Consider the following 26929-nt stretch of genomic DNA (forward strand, 5'->3'; position numbering starts at 1 on the left):
TCCCCCTCTCCCCGCCTGCACTTCAGGCACTGAGGCTTCAAAGAACCAGCCTTCAGTACAGGTGCCTGTCAGTCAGATGGGCCACCTCACCCGAGCACCTGGAAGGCAGAAAGAGAAGGTTCCCTGTGGGAGGGGAGGGGCTGGGAGCACCGCCCCTGACCTCCAAGAACAGGCCTGTGGAAGAACAAGTGCGGGAGATCAAGCCTAGCCTCAATGCATGCGGGCCTCTGAGAGTTTAGGAAGCTGCTGCAGAATCAGCCTCCGGGACCCAAAGGACCAGAGTGACGCTGACAGCCGTGGCAGCCCCAGGGTTTGGCATGGCGGGTCTGTGGTGCTGTGAGTCAGCTCGGATGATGGGAGTCCCTGCCCGGATTCAAGGCCTCAGGGAGCAGGTCTCACATGCGGCTGAATCCACAACATGGCCTGTCCCCAGGTCAACTCCTCAAAGTGATTTCGTTGGTCAACCCAAGTGCACGGAGAACTTCCTGAGTGAGGGGCGTGGGGCTGCCTGCTGACCTGCGGGGGCACTGAGGGGAGGCCTGGGCCAGCCCTGCTCAGAATGGGCACACGAGCACCTCCACGTGCCCATGGACATCTTCTGGGGGCAGCACCAGACACACAAGACAGAACGTCTATGAGACACAGCCAGCTCCTCCTCCACCTGCTGTCAGAGCCCTGCTGCTCCGAGTCCACCACTGCTCAAAGGGCTCAGAGCACAGGTGAAAACTCACAGGCTCCCTTGGTCCCAGGCCACTTCCTGGGGATGAAATTAAAAACCTAAAGAAGAAACAAAACCAGGAAGTATCTCTGTTAAGACTGAAGGGAACGTTTTAACCAAGAGGATGGGCAGTTGCTGGACCACCTCTGCTCTCACCTGTGGACAACCCACGTGGCTGGCAGGTAAGACGTCCTGAGCTTGCGCACAGGAAGGAGTGCACTTCCCTGTCTCAGGTGTAAACGTTGGGGTCAGAGCCCTCCCAGTGGCAGCTCTGCACATGTTCCATGATCCTCCTGCTCTGTGAGCAACATCAGCCATGCCCCCCACGCCGCTGCACAACACCTACCAGCAATGGCCACAATTAGTGGAACCAGGGAAGTCACAGCACGGGGGCTCTGTCCCTGCCCCTGGGTCCCAGTGGTACCTGATGGCTGTGCCCTTCTACACCAGGTTCTGAAGTCATCCTGTTCACCTTTAACTTCAATAAATGCTCTCCTAAAATACACCATCAACCTCTCCCAAGTGTCTGCACACATAAGGACACTGCCCCACTCTGGAGAAAGACAGCTTCTTTGGAAGGAAGCTTTCCTTTCTATTCTGGGCAACTAGCTAAAAGACCGGAGAAGGCAATGGCACCCCACTCCAGTACTCTTGCCTGGGAAATCCCATGGACGGAGGAGCCTGGTAGGCTGCGGTCCATGGGGTCACACAGAGTCGGACACAACTGAAGCGACTTAGCAGCAGCAGCAGCTAAAAGACAAAAGAACCAAGAAGGAATTGCTTAAGGCAAACAAAACTTTGTGATGGAGGAGAAAATTCACAGAACAGAAACGCAGGAGCTTGGAAATAATTAGCAGAATAAAGTGATATTCTAATTTCTGTATGACATCATATAAAAAAGACAAGTTCAGTGGAAATTAAGTTTATTTCTGGATATCCAACTAAAACATGTCAAATTTATTCAGAGTATCATCATCAATGCAAAAATAGAACTCTCTTCTCTGTAAAAGTTAAATACAAGACTGTAGGCTAGATACATGATTATTTTAGTCAGGTATTAGCTTCTTAAAGCAACAAATCTACAGTTATAGACATCCAATTTATCATACAAAATATATACAAATGCATAACTGTAGTGTAGAAAAAATGAAATTACCAAAATGTAACTTAGATCATTTACTTTACACACACTGGATTCTAGCTGATGTTTCCAAGAGCTTCCCCAATGAGTCGGACGGCGACACTCTTGCCTTCATCTGTTTGAACAACGAGCAAAGCTTCAAACTTGCCCACGGACTTGGGCTTGAACTGCACGGGCATGTTGATGTAGTGCTGGGCTCTGCAGAGAAAAAGGGGTGTCAACACGGCATCAGGGCACACAGAGCCCCCCAGTCACACGACGCCTGGTGGAGAGTGAGCCTGGTCAAGGAAACAGGAGCTGCAAGGCTTGGAGCCTGGTGCCGCATCTGCAGGAGCAGGAGGCAGCCAAGCCCAGGAAGGCTCAAGGGCGTACGTGCCAGCGGCCGCCCCATGGCTGCAACCAACTTTACTGGGGCTGGCAGGTTTGCTCCAAAATTCTTAGGAAACCTACCAAGAGTTTCCTTGAAAATTTATGATCGTATTCTACTTGAGGCACGGACAAGTATTATGTTAGCGGGTTTGTTTCTGCTCACAAAACGAGGTTCCAAAAGCTTCAAAAATACATCTTTACTCCTGAGGGGAACAAGATGCAGGCCTTTCCCACAACCCATTTGATGCCACCGACCTTCCGTCTTAATGGTTTTCAAGTGAAACCTCACAGCTTTCAGACTCTCCTCAGAGGGCAGGTCCCTCTGAGCTCAGCCACATGTGTATGGGCTCAGTAGAGGGACCGGACTGCACTTCTGTTTCCAGCATGTTTCCTGACCCAGCGCAGTGGGCTAGAAATTCAGAAAACAGGCCAAGTATTTCAAAGCCCTTTTCCTGGAGCTAACAAAATATACATATTGAAAGTCTGGGTCATTTTTCACCAATGCATTTACCTCATTTTTCCACATAAAAGCAAAGCTGCTTTTAAAGAAACTGGTACCTATTGATGGCACTGACAAATGACAACTTTCTCTTTCACGTTAGCATCTTAATCCTCAGAATAATGTAGTACAATCTGCCAACCTAAGAGGCTTCGTAACTTATAAATTACTAAAACGCATTAAAATATCCAAAAATAAATCTTTAGATGATTCCATTATTAGCAAAGTTCAACATGGAATGCAGAACTCTATATTTAACTGAAAGAATTTTGAAAAACATACTATGACAAATATGTATCACCTGCTTTAGATTCACACACTGAATAAACTGGGATGCAACCTAGGAAGAACCAGGGTCCACACAGCTACAGCGCCCAGCAGTGTGGTGACCAAGGGGGCTTTACACCCATACATACATACACACAAACACACACGGGAACATGTAACAGGAAAGCATGCTGACACAATGTGGAGATCCTCAGCTGAGGACAACTTTTGCAGCAGAGGCATGAGAGCCAGTGCCTGATGGTGCAGAGGCAGGGCTGGCGGAGTGCCGGAAACACCTCAGCCCCCACAGCCATGAACCTATAAACATCAGCAATCCGAATCCTTTCTCTGTAACTTAGGAGCGTCCCTCTGGCTGCTTGGCCACAAGGCCAGCTCGCAGAATGTATGTGGGTGTGAGCCCGGCAGACGGAGCATCATCTGCAAAGTCTCAGCACACTAGACTTGAATAAACAGTCAGCAGAGGACGCTCTAGGGGCTAAGTGGGAACACAACAGATTCTTCTTAAAAAGTCATGAGAAAGAGGGGACCACCTAGAGCCCACAGCAGAACCTTGACCAAAACCCCACCCGTCAGTGCCCCTCTTCCATCATCTCCACCATCACCCACCTTCTGTGGGCAACAGGATGTGCCCAGTACACGCCCTCGCCCCAGGCAAACCCCCAGAACCTACTGTCAGCTAACAGCCCCGTGGCAGGACAGCCAGGACAGTGAACCTCCTGGTATGGAGCAGAGCTCCCACTCGAGGAGTGGGGCTTCCTAGCCCCAGGGCAGGCAGCCCCCTGAGAAAAACAAGGTGACCATCAGGGACTGGGAGGGGCTCCCCTGGAGCCTCGCACAGACTGTCCACCTGCCGAGTCCAGCACTGTCACTGCACCAGCCTCTACAGCTCACAAGACCGTCCAGTGGCCTCACCCCTGGGAGGAGTACAAGCCCCTATGCTTACACGGGGAGTAGCCCCACCCCTGTTTGTGAGAGGATTCTCAGGTAGCAAGGCTCTACTTCTCCAAAGTGGAAAGAAGCCATTCTTACGTATGAAGAGGCCAGCTTCCCGCCTTCCTCTATGTAAGATCTAAGCCTATGCACGTGTCACAAGGGAAGAGTTTTCTACGACGTAGAGTTTACTTCACCTGGTTGAACAGATCAGAGTTACTGCTTTGCACTCATGGTTTTCTTATTCATATTTCACCAAGTTTATACTGAGTTGCTAATTATTAAAGATTTTTTGATGCTGGAATTTGTAACATTACATATTTATCCTAAGTTCAGAATAATGAAATGTATCAGAATAACTTCAGTACCTGCCACCAATAAAGTATAAAATTACCTTATTTAAATCTCTTTTCAAAGTATAAAAAGTTAAAGATATTTTAAAGTAATAATAACATGTTTAAGAATATAAAGCAAACATAATGTATCTTATGAGGCAATTTGAAATGCTACCTTATGTACACTGTCCAAATTTTGCTTCATTAAAAAATATTTTCTCATGTTTCTAAACTCTGTTAGATGCTGTGACATGACCTAGGCTGCACAGAAAAGCTGCTGCTGCTGCTAAGTCGCTTCAGTCATGTTCGACTCTGTGCGACCCCATAGACGGCAGCCCACCAGGCTCCTCCGTCCCTGGGATTCTCCAGGCAAGAACACTGGAGTGGGTTGCCATTTCCTTCTCCAATGCATGAAAGTGAAAAGTGAAAGTGAAGTCACTCAGTCATGTCCGACTCTTAGCGACCCCATGGACTGCAGCCCACCAGGCTCCTTGGTCCATGGGATTTTCCAGGCAAGAGTACTGGAGTGGGGTGCCATTGCTTTCTCCAGCACAGAAAAGCAGTGAGTATTTAATTTAGGACAGCTAAAAATGTTCTAGCACTGGAATGGCAAGTCATCATGTTCAACTGTATAAAAATGTCTACTTTGAGATGGCAAGAATGAACACATCTTAGATTTTAAAACTGTTTTTTAGACAAATTGAAACTAAGCAAAATGCCATCTCACTGATAAAAAGTTCCATGTTAAGAATGCTTTAAGCATCACCCCCATCACATCTACAACACTACAGACAGCTGTGTGTGAGGAGGAGGAGGAAGACCTCAGGGACAGGAGGACGGGCAGCCAGGCAACCAGAAGAAGGACGCTACCAGCTGGCCACAGGGTCAGATGAGGAAGCTGACGGTGGCAATGCGAAAATACTTTGACCTGTTCACTGCCAAAACTACATTTGCATTTAGGTCGTGTGGTCTCCTGTAAGGCCTCCCAGCTCCCAGGCAACCACAAACTGCCCGTGGACCTCCCTCAGCCAGCCTTCTCACAGCCTGGCTGGGAACAGAGACTGCTGCATGTGATGCTACTAGTATCAAACAGAAACAGGTCTTTTCTCTGCAAAGGATCAAGACGGAGCTGATTTACAAATTTCAGCTATAATAGTTTAAATTTTTAAAAAGTCTGTGAAAGCAAATTAAGTGAAAAATGTGAAACTATAGTGTATTCAGGAACGAAAGTTGGAAAAGGAACATTCATCTCCAGGTACATTGACTGCATCATCCTTCAGTCATAAAACAGGCAACAGTGACATAAGGCCTTTTCCCTGGTAGCTCAGCTGGTAAAGAATCTGCCTGCAATGCAGGAGACCCAGGTTCAATCCCTGGGTCAGGAAGATTCCCTGGAGAAGGAAACAGCAACCTCCTGCAGTATTCGGAGAAGGCAATGGCACCCCACTCCAGTACTCTTGCCTGGAAAATCCCATGGACAGAGGGGCTTGGAAGGCTGCAGTCCATGGGATCGCTGAGTGTCAGACACGACTGAGCGACTTCACTTTCCCTTTTCACTTTCATACATTGGAGAAGGAAATGGCAACCCACTCCAGTGTTCTTGCCTGGAGAATCCCATGGACAGAGGAGCCTGGTGAACTACAGCCCACAGGATCACAGAGAGTCAGACACGACTGAGCGACTAACACACAGACATAAGGCCAAACAATTTAACAAGTTATTGTAAGTCCTGAGTCTTTATCAAAACTGTAGATGAAGTGAATGCAAATATTGTTTCATAAAAAGCTGTTAGCTCTTCAAACAAATTTTTTAAAAATCTGAAGGTGTCTTAACTTTTTAAAAAACAAGTTTATTTTTTTAAAGATAAATGCTCCTTGAAACAAAGATCTGAAGCCCCAGATGCATGCTGGTTTACACAAAAGTGTTCCAAGACTCCTATGCTTCATGCTTAAAGACACAATGTCTGCGAAACACTGATCAAGCTCAGGGACGTAAACCAAGCAGACAACAAACAGGAAGCAGAGTTATTTACTACGGCCATTATGATAAGGTTCAAATTCAGATAACAGCAGTGTTCAGGACTAATCACTCACTCAGGATCAATTTGTCTTCAGTCACTAAAAAGGGCCCCAACTGGGAATTCAAATGACTATCTGTGAACAGCGAACTGCTCCTGCAGGTCAGCCTCAGCTCGGCAGAGCCAGCCTGCTCTAAGCACCCTGGAACCTTACCCGTCTCAGGCCCCAGGGGAGGGACCCACAGACCAATGGGAGAGGAGAGCTCAGGGCAGAGAAGCGGGAAAGTTTGGACTGGGAGTGTTTAAGGCTGCCATCGTCCACGTTCTCGATGAAGAGACTGGCTGGGAAAGCGCTGATAGAACTGTGATACTGTCAACACCTGTGGGTCCTGCTGGGGCTTTTCAGGACCCCCAGGACTGCCTCTCACATATCCTGTAACAAGTCCAGGCTGCCGGCACCTTTACAAATTAGGACACTGAGGCTGAGAGAGGTCTAGGTGTATTCACTGCTGACTCCACGCAACTTGTGCCTTTGGCCTGGGCTCCTAAGAGGTAGGTTTCCGACCACAGAGGATGGGTGAATGGGGTCGAGAAGGGGAAGAAAGTATGAGGGGTAGAGGGAATGACTTATCTTCCAACAACAAGAGGAAGTGTAAGCTTCTGAGTCAGTGCTGCTGGGCTAGTAACTCAGTCAGCCCTCGATTGCCTACAAGGGGCCTAGTTTTCACAAAATAGAACATGCTTCTAGGACCGCTTCCTGATGCTAAAGTGAAAGAGCTTATAATAAATAAAGTTTAATTAAAGATTCAAACATGAAGATAAAATTATTTTTTAGTATTAAGTGCAATGCAACCCTAATGTTAAAATTGTAAATATCAGTGACAATCCAGTTTGAAATTTCAGCCTTTACAGGTGTCATATGGAAAAATAAAATTAGCAAGACCCCAAAACAATTAGCAAAATTGATAGTACATACCTATCAATAATTACTTTACATGTAAATGGATTAAATGCTCCAATCAAAAGAGTGGCTCAATGGATACAAACACAAGACCAGCATATATGCTGGCTACAGGAGACTCACTTTAGATCTAAAGACTTACACAGACTGAAAGTGAGATGACTAGAAACAATGTTACACAGAAGTAACCCAAGTGCCCTGAACAGATGAAGATACCTACAGACACAGTGGGATACACCCAGCCATAAAAGAGAATGAAATCTTATCATCTGCAACAACATGAATGGACTGAGAGAATATTATGCTAAACTGAAATAAATCTGAGAGACAAAACATCAAATGACCTCACTTACATGTGGAATCTAAAAAACAAAACAAATGAATAATCATAACAAAACAGAAAGAGTCATGGAGAAAAAGAACAAACAGGTGGCTGCCAGAGGGGATGGGGGTACAGGAGGAAAGAAATAGGTGAGGAAGGTGAGAAAGCACAAACATCCAGTTCCAAAATAAATGAACGGCAGGTATGAGATGTACAGCTAGGGAACACAGTCAGTAACTATGTAATGTCTTTGTGTTGGTAATGTACCATCCTAGACTTAGTGTGGTGAAATCAGTTTGAAATGTACAGAAATAAAAACAGAAATACAGTAACTAAGAGTGTTGTAGGTCAATTACACTTCCCCCTCAGGAAAAAAAAAAAAAAAAATGGTAAAAAAAGAAATTAAAAGCAGCCAGAAAAAAAGACACATCAGGCAGAGGAATGAACATAAGGATGACAGTAGACTTGTTAGAAACAATGTAAGCCAGACAGTAGTGCAGCAGGTTTATAAGATGGGAACAGGGGATAATACTGTCAGAATTATGTACTAAGCAAGACTGCCTCTCAGAAATGAAGGCAAGGGACTTCCCTGGCGGTCCAGTGATGAAGACTTCGCCTTTTAACACAGGGGGTGCAGGTTAGATTCCTGGTTAGGAAGTTAAGATCCCACATGCCTTGTAGCCAAAAAGCCAAAACATAAAACAGAAGCAATATTGTAACAAATTCAATAAAGATTTTTAAAAAATGATGGTAAGATAAAAATATTTTCAGACATTAAAAAAAAATAAATGCATAGAAAAGATCAGATTTGTGGTTGGAGAAGGTGGTGGGTGGGACTGATAAAAAGTACATCAAAAGTCAGAAAGCAAAAACTTCCTCTTGTAGGATAAATATGCACGAGGCATGTGATATACAACATGGAAAATATACTGAACATGTTGTGTTATATATATGAAAGTTGTTGAGAGAATAAATCCTAATAGTTCATGTTGCAGGAAAAAAAACATTTTATTCTGTTTAATTTTGTATATATATGAGATGAGAGTGTTCACAAAATTTACTGTGATAATCATTTCATGATGTATGTAAGTCAAATCATTATGCTACACACCTCAAATTTACATAGTGCTGTGTGTCAATTACATCAATAAAACTGGAAGAATATATATAAATACCTTAAAAATGAATAAAAACACTAAAAAAATAAAATAAGCAAGGATGGCAAGAAAATGAGGCCCTGATTAAAGAACAATATAGGATTATTTCAAGAATTACACTGGAAAACAGGATAATAAAAGTTTTTCCAATTAATCTGGGAAGATTTTTGTTCAAATTAGTAAAAACTTAAATCCTTGATTATCAGTGTGATTAAAGTAACACCTGATGCAGAAATTACTCTAAAGTTAATCATAAGACAACAAAGGTTCTAGTTAAGTATATGGCTGTCAAAATACTGGGTAACAGGAGTCACACCCTAAGCCCAAACACTGCGCAAATCTGAGTTGTTACTCGCCACGTAAACCCACAGTCAGACTGTTTCCCCTGCAGGCTCCTCATCCCCTTCACCATGCACTTAGTGCTCTGGGTGTTGGTGATGAAGATGAGGGGCTGTAACTGAGGGAGACATCACAGTCCTAGCCCCCAAGAGCAATCTCAGGATCCTGAACACAAAGAGCTGCACCAGGATGAGAACACTTTGATTTATGATAAACTCACCTCAAAGAATATTTTGAATGTTTGACGTAGAAAGGCTCTCTGGGACTTAAAAACTTGAGCTGGAATTTAATATGAAACACTTTATGAAGTTACACAAGTTAGACATCTGTGCATATTTAAATCAACACACCGTGCATTTGCCTATGTATACCCACAAGATGAAGTTAAGACAATAAATGCTCATGAAAGGGAATTTTAATGAATTTACTATAGTTCTGACTGGAGTAAATGTTATCCAGAAATATGCTCATAGGATCATACAGAAGAAAACAAGAACAGAAACTAAAAAATGAAAATATGAAAATACTGGATAATTTTCAGACAAAGGATGATAAACTTTCCATGAGTTTCTCTTCAAACACAATATTAAGATATTTTAAAAATTAACTATTTTACCTTAAATATCATCTATAAAACAATCTTCTAATTCTTAGGAAAATGTTTATCAAATAGTAGAATACATTTATTTTCCACAACCCACAGCAATATTTCCAACTTACCGAGTGTGTAATAAAAGAATTATTTCGCAAATTGACTTTCAATGTCCTTGATTCCCCAACTCTCGTTGGCAGAAATTGATACACGTCTTCTGGGGCATAAACTCCACGGTGGGTCAAGTCAAGTTGCCTTCTATGGAGACAGGTTTGAAAATTAACTATTTACAATCTACAGAAACTTAAACTATTTGTATATAACAAATTATATAACTTGTGTATATGGCTTTAACTTGTGTTTTCTCCCACATTTCAGTTAAAGTAGTTTTGTGAAGGTGACTGTCTGATCAGTACTAACATTGCTGGTGCCAGGAAGCATCCAGGCATGCCTGGCAGCAGCTGATATGGGCAGCAGAACCTCCTCTCTTGGAGAGGTACTTAACATGCTTTTCTTAAAAGCATCTTCCTCCAGAACTAAGTCAAACCTAAGTATGAGTTAACTAAGAACTATAAGAAACATTTTCATGTAAGTTAGAAAGAGAAAGATGAATACTATACGATATCACTTTTACGTGAAATCTAAAATATGACACAAATGAACATACCTACAAAAAAGAAACAGACCCACAGACACAGAGAACAGACTTGTGGTTGCCAAGGGGGAGGGGTTTGGGGGAGGGACGGACTGGGAGGTTGGGTTTAGCACATGTAAGCTTTTATATATAGAATGGATAGACAACAAGGTCCTACTGTATAGCACAGAGAATTATATTCAATATCCTGTGTAAACCATATGGATAAGAATGTATGTAACATTGCTTTGCTGTACAGCAGAAATAAACACAATGCTATACATCAACTATACTTCAATAAAGTTATTAAAAAAACACATCCCTGAAAAAAAATTTTTCATTAGGTAAAACATTTACATATTATCATTAAAGCTCTGCAAGCCACTGATATAACATACATTTTATAAAGTTTTTAAGAATCTACTTTCATATACTCTTTTTGGGAATGTAAAATGGAAAGGCTACTTTGGGAACATTCTTCGATTTAAGGTTAAGGTTAAAAAAATTCCTACCACATGACTCAGTAATTCTACTCTAAGACATTTTTACCCAAAAGAAATGAAAGAATATGTCCACAAAAACACACATATAACAATGTTCACTGCATCTTCATTCACAAGGGCTCCAAGGTGGAAGACACCAAATGCCAAAGGATAAAGAAACAATGGTGACGAGCCCCTGTGATGGGGCATGTGAATTCCACACGCAAAGGTACCCACCACAGGTGGACTCACCAACACCAAAGATCCCAACATCACCATCTAAGTGAAAGAAGCCAGGCAAAATCTGAGTGCAGGTGTACATGAAATCCACAGAACTAAGGCAACATACAGAACAGAATAAACCCCAGGCGAGGGTGGGGGTGGCTGGAAAAGCCGCGTGAGAACTCCCAGATGAGAGGAACTGGGAGTCAAGTCTCTACCTTGACTGCAGTGGGGTGACACATGTCAATCACAGGTAAGCCACTGGGCATTTTGTCGAATGAGATTATACCTCAATAAAGTACTGGGAAAAACTCATGAGAATGAGAGAAATAACATACCCAGGTATGAGGGCAGAAGCCTCAGATACAGCCTGTCTTCGAAGCTTAAGTAAATTATCTATTTTAATGAGGCTATTTGCAGAAATGCGTGAAATTCCAGGCTCACTTTCTGCTCTGACACTCTGTAGAAAAAAATCACAGGGTGGAGGAGGAGAAATAAATACATGGACATTTACCTAACTGAATTTTACTACTTCCTAATTCTTAAAAAGGACACTTTAGATTTTTAAATTCCTTTAATTACAAATGCTTTATCTTGTACTGTTTCTCTCTGTGTCTCACACACACAAAAAAACCTTACCTAATTAAGGCAAACATAGATTTCACAGAGCCAATAAATAAAGACACATAAGAAAACTAAGATGATAAGCAGCTACAGTAGAATTAATGGGATTATAATAAAACAAGGAACATACTTAGCTTTCTCAGGCCAGTTTTTCAGACCAGTTTCACCTGGTGTCTTCAAAACACACCCAGTAATTTACTTAAATTCAGGGAAACACTCACATGTCCAGACAGCTGGAATCTTAAGGTGTGCTTCAGGTGAGGCTCTTTAAGAGGGTGACATTCAACATCCCAAAACTGGGCATAGTCTCCTCTATCTCTGGGCAAAAACATGACAGAGACCTACAAACAACACATCCAGGAGAGAAATTTAGACTCTGAATCTTACACACATGCACTGAGGTTACCAATTCAAAGTGTGGTATGAAGAAATTAAAGGGGAAAACTGTCTTTGTATTGATTAATTTTGCACTAATGGAAAAAGAATTTGAACATTTTTAGTGGGTTTGTTACTGTACCTGTACCAGATCCAAGTATATTTTTCAAGTCAGGGAGCCAGATTCCTCCAGCCTTATCTTTCTTTCTCAAGACTGCTTTGGCTATCTGGAGCCTTTAGTGTCTCCATACAAATTTAAAAATTTTTTTCTAGTTTTGTGAAAAATGCCATTGAGATTTTGACAGGGATTGCACCTAATCTATAGATTGCCTTGGGTAGTACAGTTGTTTTAACAATACTGATTCTTTCAATCCAAGAACACAGTATGTCTTTCTGTTTGCATCCACTTCAATTTCTTTCATCAGCATCTCATTCTTTTCAGAGAATAGGTCTTTTACCTCTTAAGTAGGTTTATTCCTAAGTATTTTATTGTTTTTGATTCATTGGTAAATGGGATTATTTTCTCAGTTTTCCTTTCTGATAGTTTGTTCTCAGTGTACAGAAATGCAACAGATTTCTGTACGTTAATTTGGTATTCTACAACTTTACCAAATTCATTAGTAAGCTCTGGTTTTCTGGTGGCGTCTTTAGGATTTCTTATGTATAGCAAGATATTCCAGTGAAACCCAAACGAACTTTTTGGCCAACCCAATATCCTGTCAAACAAACAGTGAGTTTTACTTCTTTTCCAATTTGGATCTCTTTTATTTCTTTTTCTTCGCTGATTCCCATCACTAAGACTTCCAAAACTATGCTGAATAAAAGTAGAGAGTGTTCATCCTTGTCTTGTTCCCGACCTAAGAAAGAATGCTTTCAGCTTTTCAGTGTTGAGTATGATGTTACCTGTGAGTTTGTCATATGTGACCTTTATTAGGTTGAGGTATGTTCCCTTTATGCCCACTTTCTGAAGAGTTAATTATAAATGGATGTTGAATTTTGTGAAAAACTTTTTCTGCATCAATTGAGATAATCATAAGCCTTTTATTCTTCAACTTGTTAATGTGGTACATCACATCAACAAATTATTATTTGCAGTCATTGAAAAATCCTTGCATCCCTGGGAAAAATCCCACTTGATGATGGTGTTTGATCCTTCCTATGTATTGTTGGATTCAGTTTGCTAGTGGTTTCTTTTTGACAATTTTTACACCTACATTCAGAGATACTGGTCTGTAATTTTTGCTTTTTGTGTGTGATTATCTTTGCCTGGTTTGGTAACAGAATGATGGTGGCCTCATAGCATGAGTTAGAAAGTGTTTCTTCCTCTGTATATTTTGGAACAGTTTTATAAGGATAGGTGCTAACTCTTCTCTAAATGTTTGGTAGAATTCACTATACTACAAAGCTACAGTAATCAAAATAGCATGGTACTGGTTCCAAAACAGATACATAGATCAATGGAACAGGACAGTTCAGTTCAGTTGCTCAGTCGTGTCTGACTCTTTGCGACCCCATGAACCGCGCAGCATGCCAGGCCTCCCTGTCCATCACTGACTCCCAGAGTCCACCCAAACCCACGTCCTTCGAGTCGATGATGCCATCCAACCATCTCATCCTCTGTCATCTCCTTCTCCTCCTGCCCTCAACTTTCCCAGCATCAGGGTCTTTTCAAATGAGTCAGCTCTTCACATCAGGTGGTCAAAGTATTGGAGTTTCAGCCTCAGCATCAGTCCTTACAATGAAGACCCAGGACTGATCTTCTTTAGGATGGACTGGTTGGATCTCCTTGCAGTCCAAGGGACTCTCTAGAGTCTTCTCCAGCACCACAGTTCAAAAGCATCAATTCTTCGGCACTCAGCTTTCTTTACAGTCCAACTCTCACATCCATACATGACCACTGGAAAAACCATAGCCTTGACTAGAGGAACCTTTGTTGGCAAAGTAATGTCTGTGCTTTTTAATATGCTGTGTAGGTTGGTAGTAACTTTCCTTCCAAGGAGTAAGCGTCTTTTAATTTCATGGCTGCATTCACCATCTGCAGTGATTTTGGAGCCCAAAAAAATAAAGTCAGCCACTGTTTCCACTGTTTCCCCATCTATCTGCCATGAAGTGATGGGACAGGATGCCATGATCTTCGTTTTCTGAATGTTGACCTTTAAGCCAACTTTTTCACTCTTCTCTTTCACATTCAGGAACAGGACAAACAGACCAGAAATAAACCCCCATTTATGGCCAATTACTCGGCAACAAGAGGTAAGAATATAAAATGAAGGAAAAAAGTCTCTTCAATAAGTGGTTCTGGGAAAACTGGACAGCTATTAATACATGGAAAAGAATACAATTGGGACATTCTCTAACATCATATAAAAAATAAACTCAAAACGGATTAAAGACCAGAAACCATAAAACTCCTAGACACAGGCAGAAGACTCTTTGACATTGATTATAGCAGTATTTTTTTTTTAATCTGTCTCCTAAAGTAAAGGAAATAAAAGCAAAAATAAACAAATGGGACCTAACTAAACTCCTAAGCTTTTACACAGCAAAGGAAACAATCAACAAAATGAAATGACAACCTGCTGAATAGAGGAAAATATTTGCAAATGATATGACCAGTAAGGAATTAATATCCAACATATATAAATAGCTCACAGACAAAAAATCAGGCCAATTAAAAAATGAGGAGAAGAACTAAATACACATTTGTCCAAAGAGGAAATGCAAATGGCCAACAGGTACGTGAAAACATGCACAACATTGCAAACCACCAGGGAAATGAAAATCAAAACCACAAAGAGCTATCACCTCACAACTGCCAGGATGGCCATCACCAAGAAGAATACAAATAACAAATGTTGGCGAGAATGTGGAGAAAAGGGAACCCTTGTACACTGTTAGTGGGAATGTAAGTTGGGGCAGCTATGTGGAAAACAGTACAGAAGTTTCTCAAAAAACAAAACTGAACTACCATATGACCCAGCAGGGCTTCCCAGGTGGTTCAGTGGGCTGCCATCTATGGGGTCGCACAGAGTCGGACACGACTGAAGTAACTTAGCAGCAGTAGCAGATATGGAAGAAACCTAAGTGTCCATCAACAAATGAATGGATAAAGAAGGTATGGTATGTGTGTACATGTACACACACACAATATAATATTAGGAAAAAGAATAAAATCATGCCATTTGCAGCAACATGGGTGGATTTGGGGGGCACTGTGCCCAGTGAAAAAAGTCAGAGAGAGAAAGACAAATACTATATGATATCACTTATATATATGGACTCTAAGAAATACAAGTAAAAAATAAGCAGACTCACAGATGTATGGAACAAACTAGCAGTCACTGGTGGGGATGGGGGAGGGGCAATATAGGAGTAGAGGATTAAGAGGTACTATTTAGGCATAAAATAAGGTATTGATAGGAGGATGTATTATACAACATGAGGAATATAGCCAATACTGTATAAAAATTACAAATGGATTATTATCTTTAAAAATCAGATCAGATCAGTCGCTCAGTCGTGTCCGACTCTTTTCGACCCCATGAATCGCAGCACACCAGGCATCCCTGTCCATCACCAACTCCCGGAGTTCACTCAGACTCATGTCCATCGAGTCAGTGATGCCATCCAGCCATCTCATCCTCTGTTGTCCCCTTCTCCTCTTGCCCCCAATCCCTCCCAGCATCAGAGTCTTTTCCAATGAGTCAACTCTTCGCATCAGGTGGCCAAAGTACTGGAGTTTCAGCTTTAGCATCATTCCTTCCAAAGAAATCCCAGGGCTGATATCCTTTAGAATGGACTGGTTGGATCTCCTTGCAGTCCAAGGGAGTCTCAAGAGTCTTCTCCAACACCACAGGTCAAAAGCATCAATTCTTCGGCACTCAGCCTTCTTCACAGGCCAACTCTCACATCCATACATGACCACAGGAAAAACCATAGTCTTGACTAGACGAACCTTTGTTGGCAAAGTAATGTCTCTGCTTTTGAATATGCTATCTAGGTTGGTCATAACTTTCCTTCCAAGGAGTAAGTGTCTTTTAATTTCATGGCTGCAGTCACCATCTGCAGTGATTTTGGAGCCCAGAAAAATAAAGTCTGACACTGTTTCCACTGTTTCCCCATCTATTTCCCATGAAGTGATGGGACCGGATGCCATGATCTTCGTTTTCTGAATGTTGAGCTTTAAGCCAACTTTTTCACTCTCCACTTTCACCTTCATCAAGAGGCTTTTTAGTTCCTCTTCACTTTCTGCCATAAGGGTGGTGTCATCTGCATATCTGAGGTTATTGATATTTCTCCTGGCAATCTTGATTCCAGCTTGTGTTTCTTCTAGCCCAGTGTTTCTCATGATGTACTCTGCATATAAGTTAAATAAACAGGGTGACAACATACAGCCTTGACGTACTCCCTTTCCTATGTGGAACCAGTCTGTTGTTCCATGTCCAGTTCTAACTGTTGCTTCCTGACCTGCATACACATTTCTCAAGAGGCATTATATTACACACCTATAACTTACATAATATCATATCATAATCCAAATAAAAGAAATAGAAATACAATGTTAAAATAGTACAAATCCTTTAAAAAAAGTTATTTTAGACTGCAAGATCAGCACTGGTAGAGCTTTTTGACTGGCTGGTTGACAAAACCACTGTCTGGATCAGTCCCCTGGAAGCATGTTCCCAGCACAGGCTAGCCAGGTGACAAGCTCACACCAGAATGAGTGAGCACCAATCACACACTAACCATGGTGTTGTTACCTAGCAAGACGTCCTGCCACAGGAGCACAGTGCAGATCTGTGCTGCTGCCACTTTCGCAGGAGCCTGGCTATGAGCAGCACCATCCAGGTGGAGTGAACTCTTCTGGGTGGAAATGAGGCACTCCTGGCCAGTTGACACTATGTTCCCACCAGAGAGCTGTGAAAAGATGTCAGAACTCACCTTTTGGACACCATGGCCTTCCACTACACCAGAAATAGGAGAACATCTGAATGCTGCATAGGTAGCTCTAAAAACATCTCCACTCTCATCAACTCCCTACAAAGACACCATTTAAACAATCAAATTTAAAAAAACAAAAAGTCAACAGATCAGGTTCGACAGTGACACCACTGCCTTCACAGGCATCAAGGACAAACCCGTTTCCTGGAGACCGGGAGCACCCAGGCTCCGCTCACACCAGGCCTCACTGGACACAGACCCTCCTCCCACCCTCAGCCGCAGTGCTCTATAGGAGGCTGCTCCCTCGTTGGAGGACTGCTGCTTCCTCAAGAACCTTGCTGAGTGTGCGTTCCAACACCCCCACACAATATCAGCACTTCATTTCCTGTCAGAGGGCCCAGCACTATCTTTTGCACACATCATGTTAACATTATGGCTCAGAACCTTGATGGTCACACCAAGAAGACAGCAGAGAGGCCGTATCACATGTGACAACATGTGACGATGCATGCAGCTTGTGCGGTGCCCACTGGCAGACACCACATGTGGGCACACAGGCTAAGACTCCCTGGCAAGTAAAGTTCAGCCCTGCCTCCAACACATAGCAGCACTCAGAACCAGGAGAAAGAAACGCACACACATGTCTGGGATAAAATCTGTATATATTTCTCAGAATAAAATTATTTCAGATAAAAAACCGTGCTGCAGGAGACAGAACTAAACAGAGCAAGCAGATGTTTTCACATTACATTCTCTAGCCTGACTCTTAAAACCACCATGTGAACAAGACTGGGCAGGTTAGTTCCACTGACAGAAATAATCAAGTAAATGAAGCAGATTAACAAAACCCAGTAATCTCAATTTATGGTCCTAATCCAGATTTTAAAATATCCTACATAAACATTAAAATGAGTATATTCGAGGTAATTATCACTGACCTTGACGTAAGGTGGAGCTAAAGATGATAGGTGCCACCTCACTTCCGTGTCACCATGATTCTCCAGTTCTAGGTAATTTCCTATAAGGAACACATTTCACAACTCAAACTGTTTGAGGGGTAAGTAAACAAGCAGATCCCTATGATAATATGTGATAAATACTGTGATTACCTTACCACAGAGAAGAAATACAATCAGATCCCTTTGAGTCCAACAAGGACACTATTCTCTAACCGTTATGTTAGGTTCTAACAGAACCTAACTTTCTAAGTTCAGATGCTCTGTCTTGTATTTCGACATTATTTTTTAAGTCCTGTTTGACAGATGCCCTATCTTGTATTTAACCAAAGGGAAAAGTTACCAAGGGACTAAAGCATGTTCTTCATCACGTACTGAGGAAGCACAGAGCACCATTCCAGGCCCCTGAGGAAGCTCAGAGGAGCTTCACATAGCACTTCACTGTTCTCAGGCCCTGGATGGAGGGCCGGGTTGGGGTTGAGGTGGAGCAGGCAGGACAGGCCCAGAACCTGCAGTCACAGCCTAAGGGATGAGGCCTGGCTCCATCACCTTCCTCTCCTCTCTGGCCACTAACTTAGCAGCAGCTCTGGTCAAAGATCTAGTGAGAGTTGGGAAAGGATGGCTCTGACAAACAGTCTAAGCCTCCTGGAACAGAGAGAGTTACTAAAGGCCTGGGAGGGACTGAGGGCAGGAGGAGGGGACGACAGAGGATGAGATGGCTGGATGGCATCACCAACTCGATGGACGTGAGTTTGGGTAAACTCTGGGAGTTGGTGATGGACAGGGAGGCCTGGTGTGCTGCAATTCATGGGGCTGCAAAGAGTTGGACATGACTGAGCGACTGAACTGAACTAAACTGAAGGCCTAGTTTTAGCTTCCTTGAATCGAGCTGAAACAATTTGTCACTGAAACAATTTCCGAGAACTGCTGATTTTCTCCTGAAGTTAACACTGTCTCGAACTACGGTTAACTAGGAGCTGTTAGATCCCACCTAACAACATCTGAAGACGTAACCTTGTGATACAATACCTGAGGTCTCACCAGGTTCTGTTGGAGGAAAAGTAACTGTCTTGTTTCTTAGCTCAACTTTTGTGGCAGGTGGTTTTGCTGCTGGTTTTACCAGATTAACTGCACGCTCAGTTTCTTGGGAAAGGATTCCAAGTGGGCTGGAGGTCAAATGAGTGAAAAGTTCTTCTTGGGTCAAGTCTTCTCGAATTTGAACCTTCACAATTTTCTGAAATGAGACAAAGTGAAGTTAATGTTTTTTTCTTAATTCCTATTTTTTAATCATGGTAGACAAAAGTAATGCCAAACAAATGAAACACTGATTAATTTAGAAAGTAAAGTCTATTCAGATCTCAAAGTAGCTATTTGACTTGATCTTTTTCCCTACTCCCCTCTTTTTCAAAGCAGATTTTTCAAGTTAATGGTGGCTTCCAGGCCCTACTCCCCACTGCTGCACCAGGAAACTTACTCAGTTCACTGGTGGAAAAATCTGAACTAAGTGCTCTAGTTACATAAGCTGTTTGGGCTGAAAGGACCTCAATTTGATTTCTGAAATGTAAGTGCCATCAACAGGATTATAACATTTAAACTGCAAAAAAAATATCGATTAAAAAAAAATTTTTTTTTTTAAGTACCTTCTGTCCATTGTCACAGTGTATATAGATCAAGCCGCTCCAAGGGAACATTGAATGTTTTGTGGATAAGGAGGAATTGGGACTCACAAGAATTTGCATCTTACTCCTTAAAAGAAGAATTGAATACTGAGAACCAAGAATAGTGTAGACTGTAACAGCAATAAAATAACACTGCACCATCAATGACCACCAAGAGTTTCCCCACTGTTCAGAAAGGGCAGAGAACAGCAGTGAGCTCCCATGTGCATCTGATTTTACCTCAGTCCCAACTTGGTGACTGACAAAAAGCTGAGTGGTGTAAAGACAAGAACCTGAGGGCAAAGCTCATGTGAAAATGGACCACACCACAGAAATGCATCTATACAGTAATTCAAACTAAATATTTCTAGAGAAAGACCACTACCATGAATACTCTGAGCTGTCACTCTCACAGAGAGTAACTGGAATGGGGGTGGGGAGAAGAGTGCTTCTTTGCTCCCGCCGTGGGTCAGGTTTCTGTGCTCACTGTGCTCAAGAGCTATGGGACGACAAAGACTGAAATGTGGAGTGTGACCAGATCTGTCACTTAAGAGACACTACCAGTTACAAGAGAGATCTATACCCACATCCAATATAGCCGAGCTAATAGCACGACACGAAGGGCCATGCACAAGTTGCTATGGACAACCTGCCCTGTCACCTCCAGTTTTTCACCCATTAACAAGCAAGTACTTAACTGACTGCTTTGGTTCCAGGCTTTCTCTGGAGTGTCCCTAACCTTACCTCAACCCAGTCTTGGTCAAATAAACTCTCTTTAAGTCCATATGCCATCATTTTGCAAAAGCAAAGAAAACAGATTCCAAGTTGCTCTCATGCAAAGCTGCTACACACACTTTCAGGTGTGTGTGTTTTGTGCCAGTTGGGACTGTTCCCAGGAAGTGGACAGCTGAGGCTTACCCCACCAATAACCATGCTGCACAGAGAGGGCAGCTGCTCATCACCACTCGATCCCCAAAGACTTCTGTTTAATCCTTTGTGGAAAACAGTAAGCTAGACTATAGCTCAGACACAGCAGAAGTCAGGAAGCCATGTCTGTAAAATGTCCTTAGACAAAACCAGCAGAGTAAGCTGCCAGGCCCAAGGTGACAAGCCAGGACCACTGGGCTTCAGGGACCACCACCCTCACCCCATGCACAGATGTATCCCATGCTGTAACTCCGGAGGCATAGCTGTGTCAGGAGATTCCACTCTAGGAATTCTCTCCCGTCTCACTCAGCTCTTGACCCTCTTAGGTTGATACTATAACTGGCTGTGGACGGGCCCCACCGCTAAGAGGTATGAGTCTTGAACTCAGTGTGTTCCCACAGAACCACTCATGGTGCTCTGTAGAGTCAGCACACGGCAAAATCCTACTAAGTTTAAATGGTCTATGAAGCATGTGAATAACATCCAGTGGACAAGGTCATACTTACTCAGGTGCGATAAACCCATGTTGTGGAGTCACTGTAAGACAGTGTGCTGGCCAGTACAGCTCAAATTTCAGCAACCTAACAGAATTATTTAAAATCTGGAAACGTCCAGTTTTTGCCGTATCACCTATGACAGCAGATAAAACATTACTCACATTTAGCATTAATAATAAAGACCAAGATTGATAAATAGCAAAAACAAATCCTACATAAATATACTATAATACCAACTTATTTTGCTTTCTCAACTGCCCCTGACAGAAATTTCAAATTCCTGGTAAAGCAAGATCTTCATTCAATCTTGGGAACTACAAAGATACTGAATAAGATCAATACTGAGCAAAGACAAAAAACGAAACCTGGAAATTGTTACCCTTGTGTTATCTTGGGCACAGACATAGGTACTAGAACTTCTTCCTCCTCTGGACCAACGGTACCAATGCTAAGGGTAAGAGGCCAAGTGTCAACTGAATTCTCAGGGTGGGGGGGAGGGGTGGCAGGAGGAAGGGTCTGTTCATGGGAGCTTGGCCTGAGGTCCGTGGCCTCATGTTAGGACAACATTCTGGTCTTCCCTACAAGAGCTGTGTGCACAGAGCAGGGACAGCCAGGGCCCCAGACAGATTTTTGTCCTGGCATTGGGGATACACTCACATGAAGGAGCAACCAAGACCAGGTGCTCAGGGTGGACAGCCCACACTTCCTCTGAGGCCGAGTTATCCTGAGGTGGGTGAACAGCTTGTGAAAGAAGGGGAGAACCCTGAGGACCCTTCACTGGCAAAACATCCAAAGAAATGTTACCACCATGTGCCCCAAAACTGCCAGATTCACTAGAGAGAGAGAGAGAGAGAAAAGAGGTTAAAAATGATAAAAAGCAGATTGTGTCATATTTTTGTATTAATTACCCATAAATGTGAAAACAGATAAAACTACAACTGCATTATATACTGTGTATTTTTCAGCAAATAAAAATCCTTACCATTGGGTATTCTTAAAGTAATGTATAAAACATAAAGTACAGTATAGGTTAAATATTGCGTGTGTGTAAGTGCTTAGTCACTCTGTCATGTCCAACTTTTTGCAACGCCATGGACTGTAACTGTAGCCCACCAGGCTCCTCTGTCAGTTGGACTTCCCAGGCAAGAATACTGGAGTGGGCTGCTCTTTCCTTCTCCAGAAAATCTTCCAGACCTAGGGATCAAACCCCCATCTCTGGTGTCTCCTGAATTGGCAGGCAGATTCTTTACCACTGAGTCACCAGGGAAGCCAGGTTAAATATTACTAATCTTTAATTAGAATACACAACAATTTCTTCCCTGCTTTAACTTCTGCATGCAATCTGAAGTATCTTATAAGATTTACTACAAAAATGCCCAATATTAAGAATTTAAGAAAAACAACAAAACTCTTCGTGTATCTTTAAGTGAATAATGATAACTGGCTTCACAATGCTAATAATACTAACAACTATGAGCACATTGCTGCCCACGTTCAGGCACAACGCAGGTTTCCAGGTTGTAGAGGAAGTGAAGGATGAGTCTGTGGATAAGGAAGTGCCCACAGGTGCTATGGGCACAGGCACAGGACCAGGGAGCAGCTCAGGGAACCAAATAGTGACAAGGGGACTGGTCCTGAATCTGAGTCCACCCTGAAGCACGTGAATAAGAGGGAAAAGGACACTCCTTCCTCAGAATGGAAAGATAACTGCAGAATGGAGAAAGAAAGGTGAGATCGGAAAATCACCAGTCAGCAGCCAAGACAGGAATAACATGGGTCAGGAAGCCATCCATCCTCACTGGGCACACTAAGTCTGGCAAGGTACAAGATCATCTACCATTTTTAAGTCACTTACTCTAACACTCTTTCAAGATATTTATTAACTAACCTTACAGTAGAGACACTTGGCAAGAATCTTCCCAGTAATGGGACAACCAGCACTGCTCAGCACCAGAGACACTACGCTGAGAAACAACTAGCATCACTCTGCGTGTCCTGAAGTTGACACTGAAATTAAAGACTATTTCATTAAGTAATTGGCCTGCACGCTGTAAGAACAGCAAGGTCCCTGGCCAATAGCCTACTTTTCCCCTTTTACCAGGAAAGCCCAGGAGAAATAAAGAAAGATGGCTTGGTCAAATCACCTGTCATCTTGCGAACACCAGATCCCACAGCAAATGGACTCAGGTCCTTACCTACAATAGGCCTGACACAGGCAGCACCTGGTCTGTCTCCCATTGTCCGTGGTAAAGAAATATGAAACTTACTAATTTATGTGGCACAGCTGTTTGAAAAGCTTCACACAGGTTACATAATTATCAAAGTATGAGATACTTTTCATGATCAAAATAGTTCCCTCCTGTGTCACATATCAATCCAGAACTTATGGATGTGGTGTTAAACCTAAGCTAGAGGGGAGAGCTGATACTGCCAAGGGGACCGTGGGCAGTCCCAGGTTCTCCTTGTTTCATCCCAAGTCAGCACCAAAGATTCACTCTGGATAACGCCTTTGACTCTGTAGATCTTACTTGCTAAACAACCCTGTGTTTCCTCAGGTGTGAAAAGAAGACCAAGGAACTCTCTTTATTGAAAGGGAATAAAGGGACACGATAACCAAACACACATGTAATCTCAGATTCTGGACCAAAGAGGAAGTGGAAAGAGGCAGTGTCCTTTCTATTGTTTGCCTTAGCTACACAGGGCACCACTGGGGAACTGACAGGTACATAGGGAATCCACGGACCAGATGGTGGTCCTGGATCACGTCAGTATCCTAACCTTGACAGGTCTGCCATGGCTATGAGGGGGTTAATTTGCAGCAAATTCAGGGCTGACTGGTCATCATGCCTGCTACTCACTCCTAAATACCTTGTTCAGAGAAAGCCACATATACATAAAGAAAAATAATAAAATGTCATCAACCAGGGAATTTCCGTACAGATAGCGTATGGAAGTTCTCTATACTATTTTTAAACTTTTCTGTAAGTTTGGAATTATTTCAAATTTAAAAATAAAGCTGAAATAAACATTTCAAGACAAAAAGCACCAAGTATAAGGGAAAGGATCAGCTCTACTATGAATTAAATAACCTTGAAATCTGGTGAAAGATGTTTTGTTAGTTTTACCTTTTGAATTCCAAGCTAGGTTTGGCAGAAGGTGGAAGAAATTCTCTGCTGGAAATGGAATCTCTAAATTCTCCAATTACTGAAAGTATGATTTTACGCATGTTTCCATAAAAGAGCTGGACATCATTGGGCCGCTGGGGAAGGTCATACACTGAAACAGAAAATAATGTATGAAATACATGAATCTTCACACAATCACACCATTTATATATATTCTTGTACTTTCTTAGTTGGGGTCAGGTGACATTCCGATTTTGACCCTACAGATCAGCATCACTGACTTGCAGCCCAGGTTCTGCCCTGGACTTGGCTGACAGCGGCACCAGTGCTCAGCGGTGAACTGTGGTCACTTCCTTTCCCATCCTGAACTGCAGTCTTCCCCTACTGTAACATAACAACAAGCATCCTGACCCCTGACATAAATTACCCTGCTAGGTTTCTGCAGTGCTCAGAGGCAGCATCACCTCAACTCCAGAATGCAGCATCTGAAGCATGGATCTGAGAGACCGCCTCACAGACACTTAACCTCAGCAAATCCAGAAACCAGGCGGTGTCAGCGTAACTGCATGTATTTAGACTGATCAGACAGTGTATCTAGAGATAAACCCATCTGAATGAATGCACACATACAAGAAATTTTCAGAGAACATGCCTGTATTCTACATAGAAATTAAATATTAAGAATTATATACTTTTAAAATGGAACTTCAGAAAGAACACAGAAGTATAAATTGAGATTTATATTAAGATATCTTGACTATAAAAGCTTAATTGTGAAATTATTTGCCACAATCATTATACATTTTGCAAAAGACCACTATGAATGCTTGTCACAGTAATATGCTCAAACAAATGTTTTTCAAAATAATCATGTAAAAAGTTCAATTGCAACATTCTCATGGGGATCCACTATACCAATTAACACAAAACCAATTGGGCTGCGTTCCCCCTCCACCTGGGCAGCACGCACAGCACCTCCAGGAGGCCAGTACACCCTGGGGTACAGCCTGGTGCCTGAGAACCCACCCACCTGAAGCCCCCACTCAGCCCCAATGCAGGGGGGCTCAGCAGGTTACCTGAGCACTTGGCTGGGTTTGTTAGCATGACCCTTAACACATCCCCTTCCAAATGCTTGCACACCAGCTCCCTCTGCCAGAACACACCTCCCCAGGCACCGTGGTGCACATCTTCTCTTCCTCACAACCCCTCCCTGCTCTCTCAGCAGGGCACCCTTCTTCAGGCCCCTGAGCCCTACGAAGGGTCTGTCAGAACTTTCCTGCCGCACTTCTCCACCTGTCCTCCTTGGTCTTTTAGCCCCCAGAGGCCAGGCTGCATGCAAGTTCCACCCCTGTGACCGTGCCCTGTACTCCCCACCCACCAAGTCCACCCAATTAGTCCTGTGGCTGAGCCGAGAGCGGTACACGTGACCCTGTTCTCATCGGGACTCACTGCTGCTACACCATGGCGTCCAGGGCACAGTCAGGTTAGCCCTGCCACATGGCTTCTTCCTTCCTCTGAGGAGGGACACGCAAGGTGAAGCTTGGAGGAGCCGAGTTGGCAGAGGTGGGGCTATGAAGTGAGGTTCGGCTCCAAATCCGAGACTCTTTCCAGCTGTTTTCAATCTTTCCACTCTTTGTAACTAACCCACCCTTGAAGCAGATGATCTAGACTCCCAATCTGCCCGAAAGGTCATACACTACTCTCTGTCACCTCTACACAGGAATAAATACCCTTTTTCCTTATCATTTCCCACTTCAGAAGGAGTATGATAAAGTGTTATCATTAAAAAACTAGAAAATAGAAGTTGGGGGAAAAGACAATACTGCCTGAAACTCTACCACCAGAATATAACCATTCTTAGTATTTTGGTGTGTATACTCCTGCAATTTTACCCACTTAACTATAAATAAGATATTATTTTTACTATATGGAGATCTTACATGCAAAATTTAAAAATAACATTTTTCTTAATAAATGAGGAGCTTTTCATGTCACTTAATATAGAATCATATTGTCTGAATGGCTTAAAAATAGTCTTTTGCAAGATTAAACAATCCTCTATTCTTGGACATTTAGGTTACTTCTAACTTCTTCCTATAATGAACACTGTGATGAAAATCTGTACATGTATTTTTACACAATTTACATGTCTCCTTTCTTATATTTTGTATGAGTAATAAATACCACTAAACACTTGAACTGTTCAGCTCAAACAGGTCTAAATATCTAGATTAGAGTCACTCAACCACAATCACATCCTCCAAAAACTGCACACCCAGCACAAGAGCAGAGAAATCTCAAAATGAGCATAAGTGTGAAATCATGAAACCTTAAGCAGTAATAACTTGAGTTTAATCATGACCATTCTCTGCCCACAAGTCCACCCAAACACTAAGTGCAATAACATATTAATATCTAACATTTACAAGGCAAAGCTCTCTCATCTGAACTCACAAGAGTTCACAAGAACTCTGTGCAGACAATACAAATATTATTCCTCTCATTTTATAGCTAAGGAAACTGAATTTCAGTGATGTAATCTGTCCGAAGTCATACAGCAGAGCTGTGACTAATTCAGCCTGACATCACACCTAAACCAAACACTTCTTCCTTATATCACATCACTGAACCCAGAAGATCTAAAATATATTGAGGGACTCCCCCGATGGTCTGATGGTTAAGAATCCACCTTGCAACGCAGGGGATGCAGGTTCGATCCCTGGTTAGGAAATGAAGATTCCACATGCTGTAGAGCAACTAAGCCCGCATGCTCTGGAGCCATAACTAGAGAACCCGTACACTGCAACAAAAGATCATACA

General features: G+C 42.6%; 1 protein-coding gene across 6 annotated transcripts in view; it reads right to left on the bottom strand.

Annotated features, from left to right (window-relative positions):
- Nucleotides 1-1624: 1624 nt before the first annotated feature.
- CEP192 (centrosomal protein 192) overlaps nt 1625-26929 on the bottom strand; it is a 76446-nt gene continuing 51141 nt past the window's right edge. For 5 of the 6 annotated variants that reach the window (XM_044934818.1, XM_044934819.1, XM_044934820.1 and 2 more), the window contains 12 exons: nt 24110-24260; nt 21642-21817; nt 20994-21117; nt 19543-19648; nt 18932-19136; nt 17885-17964; nt 16947-17042; nt 11852-11971; nt 11345-11466; nt 9797-9926; nt 9297-9355; nt 1625-2057 (listed from right to left, as the gene is read on the bottom strand). In XM_044934818.1, the coding sequence (XP_044790753.1) occupies nt 1916-2057; nt 9297-9355; nt 9797-9926; nt 11345-11466; nt 11852-11971; nt 16947-17042; nt 17885-17964; nt 18932-19136; nt 19543-19648; nt 20994-21117; nt 21642-21817; nt 24110-24260 (1511 nt within the window). In that variant the 3' untranslated portion in view covers nt 1625-1915. The remainder of the gene's footprint in view (nt 2058-9296; nt 9356-9796; nt 9927-11344; nt 11467-11851; nt 11972-16946; nt 17043-17884; nt 17965-18931; nt 19137-19542; nt 19649-20993; nt 21118-21641; nt 21818-24109; nt 24261-26929) is intronic. The other variant, XM_044934817.1, reaches the window with a different exon arrangement.

Source organism: Bubalus bubalis, chromosome 22 (genome assembly GCF_019923935.1).
Source record: "Bubalus bubalis isolate 160015118507 breed Murrah chromosome 22, NDDB_SH_1, whole genome shotgun sequence".
Classification (NCBI taxonomy): domain Eukaryota; kingdom Metazoa; phylum Chordata; class Mammalia; order Artiodactyla; family Bovidae; genus Bubalus; species Bubalus bubalis.